This window comes from Staurois parvus, unplaced genomic scaffold (assembly GCF_062004578.1).
Source record: "Staurois parvus isolate SC_StPar_1 unplaced genomic scaffold, SC_StPar_1.0 ptg000120l, whole genome shotgun sequence".
Lineage (NCBI taxonomy): Eukaryota > Metazoa > Chordata > Amphibia > Anura > Ranidae > Staurois > Staurois parvus.
In genome coordinates this window covers 7,808,293-7,827,527 of record NW_028317916.1, presented here as the reverse complement: position 1 = coordinate 7,827,527, position 19,235 = coordinate 7,808,293, and the positions used below count along the sequence as shown (strand labels likewise).

General features: G+C 41.9%; 1 protein-coding gene across 6 annotated transcripts in view; it reads left to right on the top strand.

The window, feature by feature from the left end:
• The first annotated feature begins 9,869 nt into the window (after window positions 1-9,869).
• The window catches only part of CADPS2 (calcium dependent secretion activator 2), a 694,049-nt gene continuing 684,683 nt past the window's right edge, over window positions 9,870-19,235 (top strand). For 3 of the 6 annotated variants that reach the window (XM_089672135.1, XM_089672134.1, XM_089672133.1), the window contains exon 1: window positions 9,870-10,321. In XM_089672135.1, coding sequence (XP_089528261.1) covers window positions 9,995-10,321 — 327 coding nt within the window. In that variant the 5' untranslated portion in view covers window positions 9,870-9,994. The remainder of the gene's footprint in view (window positions 10,322-19,235) is intronic. The other 3 variants (XM_089672136.1, XM_089672132.1, XM_089672131.1) reach the window with 1 other exon arrangement.

Here is a 19,235-nt window from a genome sequence, read left to right as displayed (position 1 = left end):
AATTACCTTTCCATTTCAATATTAACTACTTCCTGCCCAGCCTATAGTAAAATAACGGTCGGATGAGGCTCTCGTCCCTTTGGGAGGGAGTCATATGACGTCTTTTCCAGATCACGCTGTGCGCGTGCCCACAGGGCCGCGCTGTGGTGAGATCTGTCACTGGCTGTGTACCTCCTGACACGGTCGATGACAGATCTGTGTACCTGCCCCATTGCCAGTACCATGTGACCTGCTGTGACCAATCACAGCAGGTCACATGACAGTTGTAAACAATGGATGGCTTCCTTTCATGCCATCCATTGTATACAAGTGTGTCTAGCTGTGAATGATCACAGTGATCACATGCACAGGCTGGGCCAATCACAGGCCATCTGTGTCATGTGATTAGCCATTGCCAATCACAGCTAATCACAACATTCATCATTCAGTTAAATGCTTGCTTATAGCAAAGAAATTCTTTGCTATAAGCAATCAAATTGTGTAAAAAAAAATATTGATTACTTCCCCAAAGCAGTACAATGTTAATATGGTAAGATTATACTACTTTGTTCATAGTGTAATATGAAAAAAAAAAATCTTAAAAAAGATTAAAAAATGTAATTAAAAAAAAATAATTTTTTTTTAAATTATCAATTTTTTTTTCGTACTGTCACCAGTTAGTGTGCCTGATCACCACCACACCAGTTATATGATGACGCTCAACTGCACTGGTGATAGTATGTAAAAAAAAATTGTGAAAATAATTTTTTTTATTTTTTCATTTTCTGAAAAATTATGACAAATAAATTACAACTTCAAAAAACTTGCCATGCCTCTTATGAAATACGTCGGAATGTCTACTTTGCAAAAAGGGGTCATTTGGGGGATATCTGTACTGTTCTGCCATTTTTGGGCCTCCAGAAATTAGATTGGCTGTCAGTACTTCAGGATTGATCAATTTTCAGATATATCCCATAGTTTGTGAACTCTATAACTTTCCTACAAACTAAATAATAAATACTGATTTGGGTTATTTTTACCAAAGAAATGTAGCAGAATACATCTTGGCCTAAATTTATGAAGGACAATTATTTATTTGCAAACTTTTATAACAGAAACAAAGAAAAATGTGGGGTTTTTTTCAAAATGCTCAGTCTTTTTTTGTTAATTTAGCAAAACATAAATCCCCAGTGGTGATTAAATACCACAAAAAGAAAACTCTAGTTGTGTGAACAAAATTATAAAAATTTAGTTTGGGTATAGTGTTGCATGACCGTGCAATTGTCATTCAAAGTGTGAGAGCGCTGAAACCTGAAAATTGGCCTGGGCGGGAAGGGAGTAAAAGTGGTCGGTATTGAAGTGGTTAAGTCACTGTAATACACTGATCAAAAAAATTTAAGGAACACTTTTTAATTAGAGTATAGCATCAAACAATTAAACTCCTGGGATATTGATCTGGTCAGTTAAGTAGCAAAGGGGGTTGTTAATCAGTTTCATCTGCTTTGGTGTTAATGATATTAACAACAGGTGCACTAGATGGGCAACACCAAGATGACCCTCAAAACAGGAATGGTTTTACAGGTAGAGGCCAATGACATTTTTTTCCCTACTCATCTTTTCTGACTGTTTTTCACTAGTTTTTCATTTGGCTAGGGTCATTGTCACTACTGGTAGCATGAGGCCATAGCTGGACCCTACAGAGGTTGCACATGCAGTCCAACTCCTCCAGGATGGCACATCAATACGTGCCATTGCCAGAAGGTTTGCCGTGTCTCCCAGCACAGTCTCAAGAGCATGGAGGAGATTCCAGGATACAAACAGTTACTCTAGGAGAGCTGAACAGGGCTGTAGAAGGTCCTTAACCCATCAGCAGGACCGGTATCTGCTCCTTTGTGCAAGGAGGAACAGGATGAGCACTGCCAGAGCCCTACAAAATGACCTCCAGCAGGCCACTGGTGTGAATGTCTCTGACCAATTAATCAGAAACAGACTTCATGAGGGTGGCCTGAGGGCCCGACGTTCTCTAGTGGGCCCTGTGCTCAATATCCAACACCATTAGCTTGATTGGCATTTGCCATTGAACACCAGAATTGGCAGGTCCACCACTGGTGCCCTATGCTTTTCACAGATAAGAGCAGTTTCACCCTGAGCACATGCGACAGACATGAAGGGGTCTGGAGAAGCCGTGGCAAAGGTTCTGGTGCCTGTAACATTGTTCAGCATGACCATTTTGGTGGTGGGTCAGTGATGGTCTGGGGAGGCTAGACAATGCACCCTGACTGCCATTAGGTATCGGAATGAAATCCTTGGACCCATTGTCAGACACTACACTGGTGCAGTGGGCCCTGGGTTGCTCCTGGTGCATGACAATGCCTGGCCTGATGTGGTGAGAGTATGCAGGTAGTTCCTGGAGGATGAAGGAATTGATACCATTGAATGGCCCCCACGCTCACCTGACCTAAATGCAATAGAACACCTCTGGGATATCATGTTTCAGTCTATCCGATGATGACAACAGGTTGCACCTCAGACTGTCCAGGAGCTCAGTGATGCCCTGGTCCAGATCTGGGAGGAAATACCCCAGGACACATCTGTCGTCTCATTAGGAGAATGCCCCAACGTTATCACGTGGGACCATACAATCTACTGAGTACCATTTTGAGTTGCTGCAATGATGTTTCAGTAAAATAGACTAGACTGCTGCATCATTTTTGCACTTTGATTTTTGGGATGTCTTTGAATTCAGACCTCTGTAGGTTGATAATTCTCATTTCCATCAAACGATGGGGCACCCTTACATTCCTAACACATTACCCAATCCGTATCAGTATAGATATCCAGCATGATATTTTTCCCCATTGAGATCCCCCATTGAGATCTGATCTGTTTTCAAAGTGTTGCTTTAATTTTTTTGAGCAGTGTATTTTAAGACTACAGAGCTACAGCAGGTTGACTCCACGCCGCCGGCACCACGAGGGGTCCCGGCGGCCATCTTGACTTGGTCAGTCCTGACTCCTGGAATAAACATCCTTGACATACTGCACTATTGGCCTCCTCTGTTCTTTTGAGCTCCTTTGGGAGCTGGCTATACTTGCAGAGCGGTCATCCCTGATTGTGAACCCTGAGTGTGAGGCAGTGAATGATACATGACCAGATCTGACCAGACCTATGTGAGGACATCTGATGTTTTTTTATATACAACACAAATGCGCATAAAGGTTGTGTATCTGGTGAGTGCGCAATCTATACCCTATTTTCTCACCTCTTCCACGGTTTCAGTCATTGGACATCTGAAGATCATCTGAGATCTCACTCACATTGTCCGCTTGGACTTACCTTTAAGTTGATTGAGTACACCTCTTTCATGATACCAGCCACACACTTAGTGGCACACACATTTGCACAGTGTCACTATATTATGCATATTTATATATGAACTTATTGTTTTTATACTTTTATTTATTTATCATTTCTGTGAATTTTACCAGCGCTGCACCCCCTCTTTATATTACTGTCTGCTTGAAGGTCTTATATGGTGCCTTTGGTGCATAGCCGCTGTTATATTACGTTATTTCCAGCGCTCACTTATTCCACTTCTTTATTTTAAGACTGTCTTGAAATTCAATGCAATATGGTAACCTGCAGTACATAATGCCACCATAAATGTAATTTCCAGTTTGTGTGATTGGTTCAGTGAGTTTCTCGGATGTCTGCACTAAGATACAAATTTTAGGAATCGGCTGCAATAGAATTTTCATTTTGATGAGATACTCCTTAAGAGTTCTTTCAAATTGGCATCTGAGTTGTGATTTTACTGCCCTTGGCTCCCTACCTGAATTATCACAATACAGTGAGACAGAGCTGTACACCTGCCACAGCCACTGCATTTTTAACGCGGGGTCCAGAGTTTGACAAGCAGCACCATTTGTCAAACTAGTCCATTGAGTTCAATTGGGGCTGCGAAGCAACTGCACGCAATGCACATGATTGCAGAGCGGTGTTGTGGCATTACAGGTTTATATCAGGTAGTGAGGAGGTGATACTATACATCCTCACCACCTGTCAAATGAAATTTTTTCTGAACGTGGATAGCTCTTCAGAGGGCAATGTAAAAGAGTACTATGGGTTAATTCTAAAGGGATATCAACACTGCAACTTTCCTCTTTAGAACATTGTGCACCAGGTGGTTTTAATGAACACATGCCTTCCCATTCAGGAATCAGCGTTGCAAGGACACAGAAGGAATCAGCGTTGCAAGGACATAGAGGAACAAACAACTTTTTCATCAGACCAGAAAAAGGAATGACTCTGCAACAAAGATGATTAAAATCAATACATTGTACACAGATCACCCAGAGGTGATTGTTCTACTCTCAACAAAAGTAGAGTTACAATTTAAAGCTGCCTGCCTCCTGGACAGTCACATGACATCATAGGTCCTACCCTACAGTTCTGGTGCCTTGACGTGTGAGCACTTTTCTGAGCTGCAGTAATTTGAGCTCAGGCCAGAGTGGTGACACACTACCAGGTCCATGATGGGATGGACTTACAAGTAGTAGGCTGAATGATGCAGGACAACAGTCAGCCCATAAGAAGACTTGTGGTTTTGGCTAAGATCAAGTGTAGTATCTGTTCTTACCAGTTTTCAAGAGGGAGAACAGAGTGCCTCCTACAGCCAGGGTTGCTGCTGACTAGTATTTATCCAATGTAATAAGGTGGGAATGGTGGGGGGTCCTTTTCCTCTTGGGTTGAATGTGGCCTGGTTCACCAGGCTTGTCCCCAGTTAAAGTCAGGACTCTCCCTAATTTTTAATGCCTTTCTGGTAGGGACGGGCTGCTCTGGTCTGGCCAGGGGCTGGGCTGAGAGAAGCCTTTAGTGCATGTGCTCCTGAAGGCAGTCTAAGGATGCCAGAAAGCCTCATAGTGGGGGAGTTTACTTTGAGTTTATTATGGCACCATGGCCATGTCACCCATTGCATGCTTTTTTCACACTTTTTTCCTGGGCTGGGCTTTTTGGCTGGGACCAGGGGAATTTTTATCCAGGCTGAATGGCTAGCCATTGTATTACATGTTAGCACTGAGTCACTTTCCTTTTTCCCCTTTTTATGTTGTCATGTGTAGTTTTTTTTGCATGTACACACTGTACTGGTACTTTACTCACTCCCAACTAGTAGGGTGTAGGTCCTCAGACTTGTCCTAAAAGTCTTGGGGGGAACTTGGCCTTTAGGTAATGTTCTCCCTTAGGGTCTCCCTTTGGGGGAGCCCCACCTAGTACTGAGAAGGCATTGTTTCGGCAGGTCTCCCAAAGATACGGAACTGCCGGCTTTCAGCCTGGTAGAGAACCAGTACCCAAGTCCTTGTCAGGAGTCTTGTGCCCCCGGGGGATAAGGGCCATAGTCCTTTCTCTTCGGAGAAGGACCATGTGTACACCCTATGCACTTTTTTGTGCTTCACTTTTGTGTGCTCACTTTTTTTTTGGAGCTGGTGTTTAGTTTCGAGTGTATGCACTGCACTGCAGAGTTTCAAGAGAAAAAATAGTGGCTTGGGCTTTGCTAAAGCTTTAAAGGTATAATTTAGATAATGATCTGGTGCTACAATGTAGTAATACAAAGAGGACCCTGAGCTGGAAACCAATCTCCTTTCACTTTTTATAGAAAATAGTCTTCCCTAGCTCAGCGTGTCCATTTGTTCAGAAAATAAGGCATCTCAGCATCCTTTTAGATGCACAAGGCATTTCTCCTCCTCTAGTTCACAATATCACAATTAACCCTAATCTGACAGCCACTAATTAGTCACATAAAGCAACATTATTTCAGGGTAGTAAAGTTATTCTCAGTGAATACACATTTCATGTGATATAATTCAGTTCAGTTTAGTTTACTTACCACTGATTTAGAGTATCCAGCATCTATATTTAACAGGAAAAGCCGACTCATCTGCCAGTGGGACGGAGTCAGGAAAATGTGGGCAATAAGCAACCAGCTAGTTCCCTTGTTTCCATTTCCCAAAGACTGAACCTTGTGTTCTGCTCTGAATTATTATTATAGCTGAGCTCATATATTTCTTCATTATGGCTGTAGCTTAGTAAACATATTTTATGGGGGGGACTCACAGCACCAGTGTAAGGATGTTCCTTCACTGATGGTTATCCCATGTTCTGCTGGCTTCTAGCAACTGACTAGTAGTCATCCATCTCTAAGGGTCTGTTTACACCTGTGCGTTTTATCGTGCTTTTATTGTGTTGTGTTAAACTCAGCACAATCTATGTTGTTTTTTTGCTGCACTACCCTTGACTACAAATGGAAGGTGCGTTTTTCACAAAAAGCACGAAAGATGCAGCAAGCAGGGCTTTTCAAAAGCTGTACGCACAGTATAAAAATGCAATGCACAGATGTGAACAGATGTGAACAGTTACATAACGTTTAAAAGGGAACATGTACATGCACTTTTGACACACTGGGCAGATATGTTTTAGTGTGGAAAAAGTTCACACAGGCCCTTAGTAATTCCAGAGACCCCCCCAGCTTTGAACTTACAGTTTTGTGGGGGTTAATAGCAGCAGCTGCTATAGTGAAGGACTTGCACCACACGTCCTACCCTTCCTGCCCCCTTGACCATTCACAAAACTCTTTTTCCAGAAAGCAACATGTTTTATGAATAGAGGAGGAACAGATGAATGCCAGGATCTCTTCTGCCCAGTCACACAAAGCTTGCATTCTGGAAGAATACTAGGCGTTTTGTGAATGCCAAAGGGACAGTAAGGGGGAGGGCAAGCGCTGCAAGTCCTTCACAGTCACAACTGCCATTAACCCTTGCAGCACCAGGCGTTCACATCTGTGTAGGGTCCCTGGCATCAAAGATTATTACACAGCAGAAAGTGGGATAAGTATCATTAGAAGAACATTATGACACTGGTAATGTAGCTTACATCACAGTATATATATATATATATATATATATATATATATAGTAATACAGTATATGATCATCAGTTATGTATTTATTAAAGAGACTCTGTCACTGCCCATTCAGGCCAAAGTGACAGTGTCTCAAAGTCCTCAGCTTTATTATGCTTCCCCAGATGCGGATGAGGACGAGCGTAATGTGCACATGCAATACTGTGAATTTGCAAAAGAATTTACAAAAGGCAAATAGACGGAGCATGTGTAGTTGAAGAGGAGAGTGTACTGTGCATGTGCGGTATTGTAGATGAGGAGAGTGTACTGTGCATGTGCGGTATTGTGGATGAGGAGAGTGTACTGTGCATGTGTGGCATTGTTGATGAGGGAGAGTGTACTGTGCATGTGTGCTATTGTGGATGAGGGTGTGTACTGCGCATGTGTGCTATTGTTGATGAGGGAGTGTACTGCGCATGTGCGGTATTGTAGATGAGGGAGTGTACTGCACATGTGCGGTATTGTGGATGAGGAGAGTGTACTGCACATGTGCGGTATTGTGGATGAGGGAGTGTACTCCGCATGTGCGGTATTTTAGATGAGGAGAGTGTACTGCGCATGTGCGGTATTGTAGATGAGGGCGTGTACTGCGCATGTGCGGTATTGTAGATGAGGGAGTGTACTGCGCATGTGCGGTATTTTAGATGAGGAGAGTGTACTGCGCATGTGCGGTATTGTAGATGAGGGCGTGTACTGCGCATGTGCGGTATTGTGGATAAGGAGAGTGTACTGAGCATGTGGGTATTGTGGATGAGGAGAGTGTACTGCGCATGTGCAGTATTGTGGATGAGGAGAGTGTACTGCACATGTGCGGTATTGTGGATGAGGAGAGTGTACTGCGTATGTGCGGTATTGTAGATGAGGGAGTGTACTGTGCATGTGCGGTATTGTAGATGAGGGAGTGCACTGTGCATGTGCGGTATTGCGGATGAGGACGAGCGTAATGTGCATGTGCAATACTGTGAATTTGCAAAAGAGTTTACAAAAGGCAAATAGACGGAGCATTTTTCAAGTGTAGTTGATGAGGAGAGTGTACTGTGCATGTGCGGTATTGTGGAGGAGGAGAGTGTACTGTGCATGTGCGGTATTGTGGATGAGGGAGTGTACTGCGCATGTGCGATATTGTGGATGAGGAAGTGTACTGCGCATGTGCGGTATTGTGGATGAGGAGAGTGTACTGCGCATGTGCGGTATTGTGGATGAGGAGAGTGTACTGCGCATGTGCGGTATTGTGGATGAGGAGAGTGTACTGTGCATATGCGGTATTGTGGATGAGGAGAGTGTATTGTGCATGTGTGAAGTTGCGGATGAGGACGAGCGTAATGTGCACGTGCAATACTGTGAATTTACAAAAGAATTTACAAAAGGCAAATAGACGGAGCATTTTTCAAGTGTAGTTGATGAGGAGAGTGTACTGTGCATGTGCAGTATTGTGGATGAGGAGAGTGTACTGCGCATGTGCGGTATTGTGGATGAGGGAGTGTACTGCGCATGTGCGATATTGTGGATGAGGAGAGTGTACTGCGCATGTGCGATATTGTGGATTAGGAGAGTGTACTGCGCATGTGCGGTATTGTGGATGAGGGAGTGTACTGCAAATGTGTGGTATTGTGGATGAGGAGAGTGTACTGCACATGTGCGGTATTGTAGATGACGGAGTTTACTGCGCATGTGCAGTATTGTAGATGAGGGAGTGTACTGCGCATGTGCGGTATTGTGGATGAGGGAGTGTACTGCGCACGTGCGGTATTGTGGATGAGGGAGTGTACTGCAAATGTGCGGTATTGTGGATGAGGAGAGTGTACTGCACATGTGCGGTATTGTAGATGACGGAATTTACTGCGCATGTGCGGTATTGTAGATGAGGGAGTGTACTGCACGTGCGGTATTGTGGATGAGGGAGTGTACTGCGCACGTGCGGTATTGTGGATGAGGGAGTGTACTGCGCCCATGCGGTATTGTGGATGAGGGGAGTGTACTGCGCACGTGCGGTATTGTGGATGAGGAGAGTGTACTGCACACGTGCGGTATTGTGGATGAGGAGAGTGTACTGCACACGTGCGGTATTGTGGATGAGGGAGTGTACTGCGCATGTGAGGTATTGTGGATGAGGGAGTGTACTGCGCACGTGCGGTATTGTGGATGAGGAGAGTGTACTGTGCATATGCGGTATTGTGGATGAGGGAGTGTACTGTGCATATGCGGTATTGTGGATGAGGGGAGTGTACTGTGCATATGCGGTATTGTGGATGAGGGAGTGTACTGTGCATGTGTGAAATTGCGGATGAGGACGAGCGTAATGTGCACGTGCAATACTGTGAATTTGCAAAAGAATTTACAAAAGGCAAATAGATGGAGCATTTTTCAAGTGTAGTTGCTTCAGAGCTTAGTAAATGGCCGCTACCATTCAATCGTGTCCAAGGAAAAATGTTGTTTTTTATTTTCCTTGCATGTGACTAGGTATTGATTGCAAAGTGAAACTTCATCTCATTTACTGGAACAACTGCCATTGCAAAGTGCACAGCCTTTAGTAAATCCACCCCAATGTATCACCTGTTCTAGTGTAGGACAACACCTACCACATACAGAAGCTGTGCTCGGTCTACAAGTTTCTTTTTGGTATAAAGGATTTCCATAAATGAAAGCTGATCATTTAAAGCATTCCTGTCAGTGGTAAATGGTTTGTCTCATACTTGTATTGGATACATTTGCAGGAAAATGTGTTCTTTTGAAAAACAACAAACTTACTGACCAGATCATCAGATAAAACCAGAAGAAAGAAAGCCTAAACAGAAAACAAGTGCAGCCATCACATCTAGGAATTGGTAAGCTGCATGATGAGAAATGTTTGCTTTCGGGTTTATTATGTTGAAGGAAAGTCAGCAAACCAGAAGAGATGACGAGCCGAGCCCAGGGAGGGCAGGGAGGAGCGAGCACGTCTGTGGGGCGGCCGGGGCTGCGGGCTGGAGGCGAACACCGGAAAGGTGTGTGCTGACTTGGAGCGGCTACAAGGGACACCTCAGGAACGGGGAAGTGAGTGCACGGAGCGGCGCCGGGACGATGTTGGACCCGTCTTCCAGCGAGGAAGAGTCGGAGGAGTTGTTGGAGGAGGACAGGCGGGATGTGCTGGTTGTATCGTCCGGCGGAGGAGGAACGGGACACCGCACACTACATGCACCTTCCCGGGACTCCAGAGACACTACCCTGACCAGACCGGCCAGTCCCAGCCCGTCAATCAATAGTGAGGGCAGAGAGGAGCAGGAGAGGGCTCAGAGGGAGGAACGGGAGAGACGGAGCCGCCTGCAGCTCTATGTCTTCGTGATGAGGTGTATCGCCTACCCCTTCAATGCCAAGCAGCCCACCGACATGACCCGGAGGCAGCAGAAGGTAACCGGCCTGTGTGTGTGAATGCAGCAGGTGGCACCTTCCTTCTCCGCCACTGCACTGGGAGCGATACTCCCCGCCTGAGCCTTCCATACCGCACTATGTGTGTCCATCTCTGCCATGTACCTCTCCGACATCTACATACATCCCCGAAGTACATTGATATAGTATACCTCTCCGACATCTACATACATCCCCGAAGTACATTGATATAGTATACCTCTCCGACATCTACATACATCCCTGAAGTACATTGATATAGTATACTTCTCCGACATCTACATACATCCCTGAAGTACATTGATATAGTATACTTCTCCGACATCTACATACATCCCCGAAGTACAGTAATATAGTATACTTCTCCGACATCTACATACATCCCCGAAGTACAGTAATATAGTATACTTCTCCGACATCTACATACATCCCCGAAGTACAGTAATATAGTATACTTCTCCGACATCTACATACATCCCCGAAGTACAGTAATATAGTATACTTCTCCGACATCTACATACATCCCTGAAGTACATTGATATAGTATACTTCTCTGACATCTACATACATCCCCGAAGTACATTGATATAGTATACTTCTCCGACATCTACATACATCCCCGAAGTACAGTAATATAGTATACTTCTCTGACATCTACATACATCCCCGAAGTACATTGATATAGTATACTTCTCTGACATCTACATACATCCCCGAAGTACATTGATATAGTATACTTCTCCGACATCTACATACATCCCCGAAGTACAGTAATATAGTATACTTCTCTGACATCTACATACATCCCCGAAGTACATTGATATAGTATACTTCTCCGACATCTACATACATCCCTGAAGTACAGTAATATAGTATACTTCTCTGTCATCTACATACATCCCCGAAGTACAAACCTGTACAGTGATATAGTATACCTCTCCGACATCTACATACATCCCCGAAGTACAAACCTGTACAGTAATATAGTTTACTTCTCTGTCATCTACATACATCCCCGAAGTACAAACCTGTACAGTGATATAGTATACTTCTCTGACATCTACATACATCCCTGAAGTACAGTGATATAGTATACTTCTCTGACATCTACATACATCCCTGAAGTACAGTAATATAGTATACTTCTCTGACATCTACATACATCCCTGAAGTACAGTAATATAGTATACTTCTCTGTCATCTACATACATCCCTGAAGTACAAACCTGTACAGTAATATAGAATACTTCTCTGACATCTACATACATCCCCGAAGTACAAACCTGTACTGTGTTCTAGTGTACTTCTCTGACATCTACATACATCCCTGAAGTACAAACCTGTACAGTAATATAGTATACTTCTCTGACATCTACATACATCCCTGAAGTACAGTAATATAGTATACTTCTGTCATCTACATACATCCCTGAAGTACAAACCTGTACAGTAATATAGAATACTTCTCTGACATCTACATACATCCCCGAAGTACAAACCTGTACTGTGTTCTAGTGTACTTCTCTGACATCTACATACATCCCCGAAGTACAAACCTGTACAGTGATATAGTATACTTCTCTGACATCTACATACATCCCCGAAGTACAAACCTGTACAGCATTATAGTATACTTCTCTGTCATCTACATACATCCCAGAAGTACAAACCTGTACAGCGATTTAATATTCTTCACTGACATCTACATACATCCCCGAAGTACAAACATGTACTGTGTTATAGTACACTTCTCTGACATCTACATACATCCCTGAAGTACAAACCTGTACAGTGATATAGTATACTTCTCTGACATCTACATACATCCCTGAAGTACAGTAATATAGTATACTTCTCTGACATCTACATACATCCCTGAAGTACAGTAATATAGTATACTTCTCTGTCATCTACATACATCCCCGAAGTACAAACCTGTACTGTGTTCTAGTGTACTTCTCTGACATCTACATACATCCCTGAAGTACAAACCTGTACAGTAATATAGTATACTTCTCTGACATCTACATACATCCCTGAAGTACAAACCTGTACAGTGATATAGTATACTTCTCTGACATCTACATACATCCCTGAAGTACAAACCTGTACAGCATTATAGTATACTTCTCTGTCATCTACATACATCCCAGAAGTACAAACCTGTACAGCGATTTAATATTCTTCACTGACATCTACATACATCCCCGAAGTACAAACCTGTACAGTGATATAGTATACTTCTCTGACATCTACATACATCCCCGAAGTACAAACCTGTACAGTGATATAGTATACTTCTCCGACATCTACATACATCCCCGAAGTACAAACCTGTACAGTGATATAGTATACTTCTCTGACATCTACATAGAGAGATCACTGGGGTACAAACCTGTACAGCGTTATAGTACACTTCTCTGACATCTACATACATCCCCGAAGTACAAACCTGTACAGTGATATAGTATACTTCTCTGTCATCTACATACAGAGGTCACTGGGATACAAACCTGTACAGCATTATAGTATACTTCTCCGACATACAGAGATCACTGGGGTACAAACCTGTACAGCATTATAGTATACCTCTCCAACATCTACATGCAGAGATCACTGGGGTACAAACCTGTACAGCATTATAGTATACTTCTCTGTCCTCTACATACATCCCCGAAGTACAAACCTGTACTGTGTTATAATATACTTCTCCGACATCTACATACATCCCCGAAGTACAAACCTTTACTGTGTTATAGTATACTTCTCTGTCATCTACATACATCCCAGAAGTACAAACCTGTACTGTGTTATAGTATACTTCTCCGACATCTACATACATCCCCGAAGTACAAACCTGTACAGCGTTAAAGTATACTTCTCTGACATCTGCATACATTCCCGTAGTACAAACCTGTACAGCGTTATAGTATACTTCTCCGACATCTACATGCAGAGATCACTGGGGTACAAACCTGTACAGTGTTATAGTATACTTCTCCGACATCTACATACAGAGATCACTGGGGTACAAACCTGTACAGTGTTATAGTATACTTCTCCGACATCTACATGCAGAGATCACTGGGGTACAAACCTGTACAGTGTTATAGTATACTTCTCCGACATCTACATGCAGAGATCACTGGGGTACAAACCTGTACAGCGTTATAGTATACTTCTCCGACATCTACATACAGAGATCACTGGGGTACAAACCTGTACAGCATTTATAGTATACTTCTCCGACATCTACATGCAGAGATCACCGGGGTACAAACCCGTACAGTGTTATAATATACTTCTCCGACATCTACATGCAGAGATCACCGGGGTACAAACCTGTACAGCGTTATAGTATACTTCTCCGACATCTACATACAGAGATCACCGGGGTACAAACCTGTACAGCGTTATAGTATACTTCTCCGACATCTACATACAGAGATCACTGGGGTACAAACCTGTACAGCATTTATAGTATACTTCTCCAACATTTACATACAGAGATCACTGGGGTACAAACCTGTACAGCATTCTAGTATACCTCTCTGACATCTACATACATCGCGGGGGTACAAGCTTAACATTATAGTATACTCCTCTGACAGTTTGCAGAGATCACTGGGGTACAAAACTATACTCCTACAACATTATAGAACATATAGAGATCACTGGGGTACAAACCTATATAACATTATATAACGCCTCTGACAGTTGCATACATACATATATCGCTGGGTAACAACTATACAGGACATTATACAACACGTCTTTTCTATCTACATACATAGATTACAGGGGTACACACACAACATTATAGCATACTCCTCTGACAACTACATATATAGATCACTGGGTACAAATATATACAACATTATAGAATATCCCTCTGACGGCTACATAAATACAAACATAGATCAAGGGGGTACAAACTTATAGAGCTTTATAGAATGACATCTACATACATAGATCACAGAGGTACAAGCACAACATTCTAGAATACTCCTCTGACAACTACATACATACAAACGTAGATCACTGGAGTACAGATATATAGGACATTATAGAATACCCCTCTGACTTTTACATACCTACATTGATCACTGGGGTATAACTAATATAGGATGTTATAGAACATCTCTTTTATATCGACAAATATAGATCACTGGGGTACAAGCACAATATTATAGCATACTCCTCTGACAGCCACATACATAGATCACTTGGGCACAAATATATAGGACATTATATACCTTTCTGACATCTACATACATATATAGGTCACTGGGGTACAAACCTATACATCATTATAGAATACCTCTCTTATAGCTACATACATACATACAACGCTGGGGTACAATCAGAATACTCCTCTGACATCTACATACATAATTCACTGTGTTAGAAACCTATACAACATTATAGATTGCCTCTGACATCTACATACATAGATTTCTGGGATAGAAACATATAGAAAATATATAGTGAAGGAAATAAGTATTTGATCCCCTGCTGATTTTGAATGTTTGCCCACTCACAAAGAAATGATCAGTCTAAAAATCATCGAATGGTTGGTGTATTGTAACACTAAGAGAATAGCAACAAAAAATTCAAAAGAGATGCATGTCTAACAAATTATGCACTGATTTGCATGTTCATGAGGGAAATAAGTATTTGATCCCCTTCACAAAACATAACTTAGTACTTGGTGGCAAATCCCTTGCTGGCAATCACAGAGGTCAGACGTTTCCTGTAGTTGGCCACCAGGTTTGCACACATCTCAGGAGGGATTTTGGCCCACTCCTCTTGGCAGATCCTCTCCAAGTCCTTAAGGTTTGGTGGCTGACATTTGGCAACTCAAACTTTCAGCTCCCTCCACAGATTTTCAATGGGATTAAGGTCTGGAGACTGGCTAGGCCACTCCAGTACCTTAATGTACCTTAATGTACTTCTTCATGAGCCACTCCTTTGTGGCCTTGGCTGTGTGTTTTGGGTCATTGTCATGCGGAACACGCATCCACGACCCATTTTCAATGCCCTGGCTGAGGGAAGAAGGTTCTCACCCAAGATTTGACGGTTCATTGCCCCGTCCATCGTTTGTTTTGATGCGGTGCAATTGTCCTGTCCCCTTAGAAGAAAAATACCCCCAAAGCAAAATGTTTCCACCACCATGTTTGACAGTTGGTATGGTGTTCTTGGGGTCAAAGGCAGCATTCCTATGACAAAGAGCTCGATTTTGGTCTCATCTGATCACAACACTTTCAACCAGTCCTCCTCTGCATCATTCAGATGTTCAGTGGCAAACTTCAGATGAGCCTGTACATGTGCTTTCTTGAGCAGAGGGACCTGCTGGATTTCAATCCTGGTCGGCGTAGTGTGTTACCAATTGTTTTCTTGGCGACTGTGGTCCCAGCTGCCTGGAGATCATTGACAAGATCCTCATGGGTAGTTCTGGGATGATTCCTCACTGTTCTCATGATCATTGACACTCCACGAGATGAGATCTTGCATGGTGCACCAGACCTAGGGAGACTGACAGTTGTTTTGTGTTTCTTCCATTTACGAATGATTGCATCAACTGTTGTCACCTTCTCACCAAGCTGCTTGGCGATAGTTTGGTAGCCCAGTCCAGCCTTGTGTAGGTCTACAATCTTGTCCCTGACATCCTTGGACAGTTCTTTAGTCTTTGCCAAGGTGGAGAGTTTGGAATCTGATTGTTTGATTGCTCCTGTGGACAGGTGTCGTTTTAATACAGGTAACAAAATGAGATTAGCAGCACTCGCTTTAAGAGACTGCTTCTAATCTCAGCTTGTTACCTGTATGAGAGACACCTGGTAGCCAGAAATCCTGCTGACTGACGTGATCAAAAACTTATTTCCCTCATGAACATGCAAATCAGTGCATAATTTGTTAGACATGCATTTCTTTTGAATTTTGTGTTGCTATTCTGTCTCTCGTGTTACAATACACCTACCATTTGATTTTTAGACTGATCATTTCTTTGTGAGTGGGCAAACATTCAAAATCAGCAGGTGATCAAATACTTATTTTTTTTTACTGTACAATACCTCTCTGAAATCTGCGTACATACAGGTCATTGGGTTAGAAACGTATAGAAAGTTATAGAATACTTCTATGACATATATATTGCTGTGGTAGAAAAAAATGTATAGAAAACTTCCCTGGCATCTACATACAGTGGGATAGAAAACACACACATATACATACATATATTACTATATTTTCTATCTCAGCGATCTGTGTAGGTATGTATCTATATATTCTAGATTTTCTGTCTATTATATATATTATATCCCAGTGATCTATGTATGTACGTTCCAGAAATGCGGTCTATATTTTCTGTCCCCAGCAGTCTATGTTTGTAGCTTTCAGAGATATTTTCTAAATATTGTATATGTTTCTATCCCAGCAATCTATGTATGTAGATTCTAGAAAGATATTCAATATATTGTATGTTTCTATCCAAGTGATCTATGCATGTAGATGTCAGAGGGGTATTCTCTATGATCTAAATATATAATGCCTTTCTGGCATGTACATACTGTACATAGATTGCTGATAAAAATATAGAATACCTGTTGGGCATATATCCTATAGTAAACAAAACAAAAAAAAACTCTTATGTTCAGTACAAAAGATGTAAATGTCATTTAGTCAATGATTGACTATACATTGCAATATGATGGGAGAATCCATGTGTCACTGCTAATTTATCTAATCTATAGGTAATGGGTTGCATGTGAATACCATGTAATCTAGAAGATTTGAAATGTTTTTTGTTTTGTATAAATAAATATATATTTCTAACCAATGCTATTTAAATACTTGGTAATGACACTTAAATGCAGACAGTTCTGTTTAGCAGTTTATATGTTTAAAAATCCATTGACAAACTTTAAACGCTCATTCCCTACATGATACATGAAATATTCCAAACTATCAGAAATATGATTGAGAAACAAACTCGCAGACGCCTTGTGTTATATGGTAGGAAAGTGTCTTGTGATTATCTGATCATTAGAGATGTGCTCCATATGTTTCCTTGGTGTGGTGCCCAAGGCATGCAATATGTGACACCTAGGTAACTTTTTATGCCTGCCCCTTTATCCAGAGTGCCTCAGGTTGGGAGTGTGTGCACATGAGAGAAACATTCATGTGCACACTGTAGGACATCTCGAGGATCTTTCATTCTACCTCTGTGCACAGGATTTAAGGATAAATTGATGTCTTGCTCATTTTTCCAGAGATTTGTCCCTCAGAGGAAATGTTCTTGACACTTGTGTTGAACCGTATAAATTCCTGCTCACGTAAGTGGCTGGTGGAGGAAAAGCTTTACAGGCCAATGACAAAATAGCAAAGGCTAACAAATATTAAAAAAACGAGAGAGGATTTCAACAGACAGCAAATTGTGGTTGTCAGATGCTAGGCAGTTAATGAAGTGCTGGTCTGTAATGTCCTCACAATTGCATTTTGACAGCAACAATGATACCTTGCAAATGTCTGCATGACCCAGCATTATAGTGTGGTATCCAGTGATGTCTGCTTCTGTTGGTTTCTACCCCAGTAGCTGTGGATTATACTGAGAATGACCAGTCTTACTGGTTTATGGTACTTCAAGTATGTGACGTATTGGTATTGCACGCTGTGATGATATTTCATGGACTAAAACAACTGAAAGAGAGAAACAGGAACACTGTCAGAATAACACATGTAGGAAATGTTTGGAGTTGTTTAGAAAATTCATGGCTGTTTGTTTAAAGCAAAAAAAAAACTCTCAATTTTTGCACCAGAGGAAGGGAATGGAAACAGTGCAGGTCACAGTACAGAAAATAAGTTCTGAAGTTATGTCTTCATTTGTGTGATAACATGTTCTTGTAGTCAGTATTTAAAGCAGACTTTTACCTTACAGCTGCCTCCTTCCTCTTCTTTTTTTTTTTTTTTTGTTTAGTTTTTTTAAACAATAGCATTTTTATTAAAAAGTTTAACCTTATAACAAACAAAGGCACATTTCGGTATATAGCAGCAGCAATAATAAAGGCATAGCAGTGCACAAATGATGGACAGTCAACATAAAATCAGTACACAGCATTCACATTTGCAGGGCCATAAACAGATCAGCAATTTCAACAAGACACCCCCAATTTGCCCTATGCAAGGGAAGGGGGGGAGTGATGAGGCAAGTAGACTTGGAAGGGGCAGATGGGTGAAGACACCTGGGGGGGCTCTTCAGGAATTATAGATTTAAGTATGCAAATCAAGCAGAGAACAGCATCAGCAAGTAAAAGGGCAACAGAGTCAAACTGTTAAACCTTGGGCATTAATCCACTTGCTCCGGATATTCTCAAATTTATGGGGACAATTTCTGCTAGCATAAATTAGTTTATATAGAAGCAAGGATGCGTTAATGGCGGCCTTCTATCCTGAGAGCATGGGTGGGGAGGGGGATTTCCACTTAAAGTTGAACTGCACTGCATCTGGGCACCACAAACCAGAAATGCCATTTAATTCACTGTTAATATTCAAAGCAAACTCCCACATCCATCCATGTATTCATGCTTTATTTTGCTGAGAAATCATTTTGAAAAACTCCCCTTGGCATTTCTGGCAGTGGCCATCTTGAGTAAGGACAGATGATTCATGTATCATTTACTTCTTGGAATCCATCTGCCCTTAGCTCAAGCATAGTCTGAGCTGAGAACCCTCCCCTCATGAAGACTCCTGGGATATATGACAACATTTGCCTAGGCATGGAAACCAGGAAACCACTGAACAAATTTAAAACAAAACTGTTGAAAACAAGTAAATATGATATACTTTCCTTTCTATTTACTAATGCTAGCAGTATAAGGATTAAAATTTGTCCATGTTGATTGAGAGAGTGAAGTTCTATTTA